Here is a 1,774-nt window from a genome sequence, read left to right on the forward strand (position 1 = left end):
CATTTGTTTTTTATATTTTTATCTCTTTTTTAAGTAAAATACACTTAAATGTCAGTAATTCATTTTTTTTATTTTTTTTTCTTTTTACTCTTCCTTTTTATTTAGGGTTTTCTTTATACTTTTGTTTCTTCTTTTTTACTTAATTTATTCTCATCATCTTTTTTAGGGATTTCCAAATTTACAATTTCATCTACTCTATCTATCTATGAAATAATTGATCATCATAGAAAAAACATACAAACAACATAATAAAACACAAAACACATATAAAGATATGCTAATGTATAAAAGATATAAAAAATAAATTGAAATTAAGACAGTATATTTATCATTGACACATGATATTATCCTGTTACATGATAATATCTTTTATTTTTTATTTTTTAAAAAAGAATTAAAATTTAAAAATAAAAAAAAATCTTAATTGAAATATTTTTACACAAGTTATGATGCAATTGAAATTTTTTTAAAAATAAGAACCAAATTAATACACTGTTACCAGAATAACAAAACGAGACCCTTATAATAATTTAGCCTATAAATATCTTGTAAAATTTATGACTTAATAATTTCTGCTTAACCTAACGCTTTATATAAAATTGATTAGCAAAGTATTGAACACTTTATATAAAGGAAAAAAATAAATGAATAATGGTTTGATAATTATTTTTTGTATAACTAATTAATAACCATTTTATAATAATTTACATATATTATAAATATAATAATAATAATACATTTTTTATAAATAATGAAGAAAGTAGCCATTTCTCAAAATGAAATCATTTTAGATTTGTCTTATTATTATTAGAGGAAAGTCCTTGCTAGCTAAGTAAGTTGGTTATGATTAAGGAGGAAGTAAAAGGTCCTGAAGACTGAAGCAGTGAGAGCAAGCAACCGTCTTCACCATAGTTTCATACCAAAATGCGATCCTCAACTATGCGATGCTTCACCATCTTCACTCTGTTACTTCTCCTTTCGCAGGGACACGCAACCACCCATAAACTTCTCTCTTCTCCATTTTCAACCGCTCTCGAAACCCTCCAAAAACAACTCGGGTAAACCCTTTCCCTTTTCTCTCACAATCTGTGTTCAAGTATTGCTCAAGTTTTTTTTTCTGCGCCAGCTACACCTTCAAGAGCATTGATCTTCTCCGTCGCGCCATGACCCACGCCTCCTTCTCCGAAGAAAACAACAAAGCTTTCGCCATTCTGGGCGCCACCGTCATCGAAACTTCTGTCTCTTTCCACTTACTATCTAAAGACGTTGATATTTCTCCTAAAGAGCTTAACCGTCGAGTGTCCCAAATCACCAACGTCGACTCTTCCTGCGCCGTCGACGGAACTCGATTAGGGTTGCAGAAGATCGTTCGCGTCTCGCCCAAAACCAATTCCTCCGCCCCTGCCGTCGTTTGCGGCGCGTTTCGAGCAATATTCGCTGCCATTTCTATTGACACCGGCAAGTCCGATGATGCAGGTAACGTCTTCTGGAACCTTCATGGCGGCGACCTAGGATCTGCCGTGGCTCTTTGAACTAAGTTTAGTTTTCAATTTTTCTTTATGGTTGTGTTTGCTGCTCAAGATACTTCATAGTGACTTGTGTGTTGGTTGTTTATAGCTTCTTTTTAAGGCAATCTACTTACTTTTATTAGCAGTGCTGGACCACTACTTATATTGTGATGCAGCGAATGATAATCTAGTGTGAGGCCATAACTAATTGCTTGTTAACTGAATGAATTATGGAGCTAGCTATGTAGCTTTTTTTTTTTGTTTTA

General features: G+C 32.6%; 1 protein-coding gene across 1 annotated transcript; it reads left to right on the forward strand.

Moving 5' to 3' along the window:
- Positions 1–827: 827 nt before the first annotated feature.
- On the forward strand, positions 828–1,774 carry LOC114176469 (protein NUCLEAR FUSION DEFECTIVE 2). Its single transcript, XM_028061517.1, has 2 exons — positions 828–1,058; positions 1,127–1,774. The coding sequence occupies exons 1-2, from the start codon at positions 925–927 to the stop codon at positions 1,530–1,532; spliced, it is 540 nt and encodes a 179-aa protein (XP_027917318.1). The 5' UTR covers positions 828–924; the 3' UTR covers positions 1,533–1,774.

The sequence above is a fragment of the Vigna unguiculata genome, chromosome 3, assembly GCF_004118075.2.
Source record: "Vigna unguiculata cultivar IT97K-499-35 chromosome 3, ASM411807v1, whole genome shotgun sequence".
Lineage (NCBI taxonomy): Eukaryota > Viridiplantae > Streptophyta > Magnoliopsida > Fabales > Fabaceae > Vigna > Vigna unguiculata.

What these genes read in the sequence shown, in the direction of transcription:
- LOC114176469 (XM_028061517.1), top strand. Translation starts at nt 925, where the DNA reads ATGCGATCCTCAACTATGCGATGCTTCACCATCTTCACTCTGTTACTT. An exon ending in ACCCTCCAAAAACAACTCGG is followed by an intron (nt 1,059 to 1,126) that starts GTAAACCCTTTC and finishes TTTCTGCGCCAG; the next exon opens with CTACACCTTCAAGAGCATTG.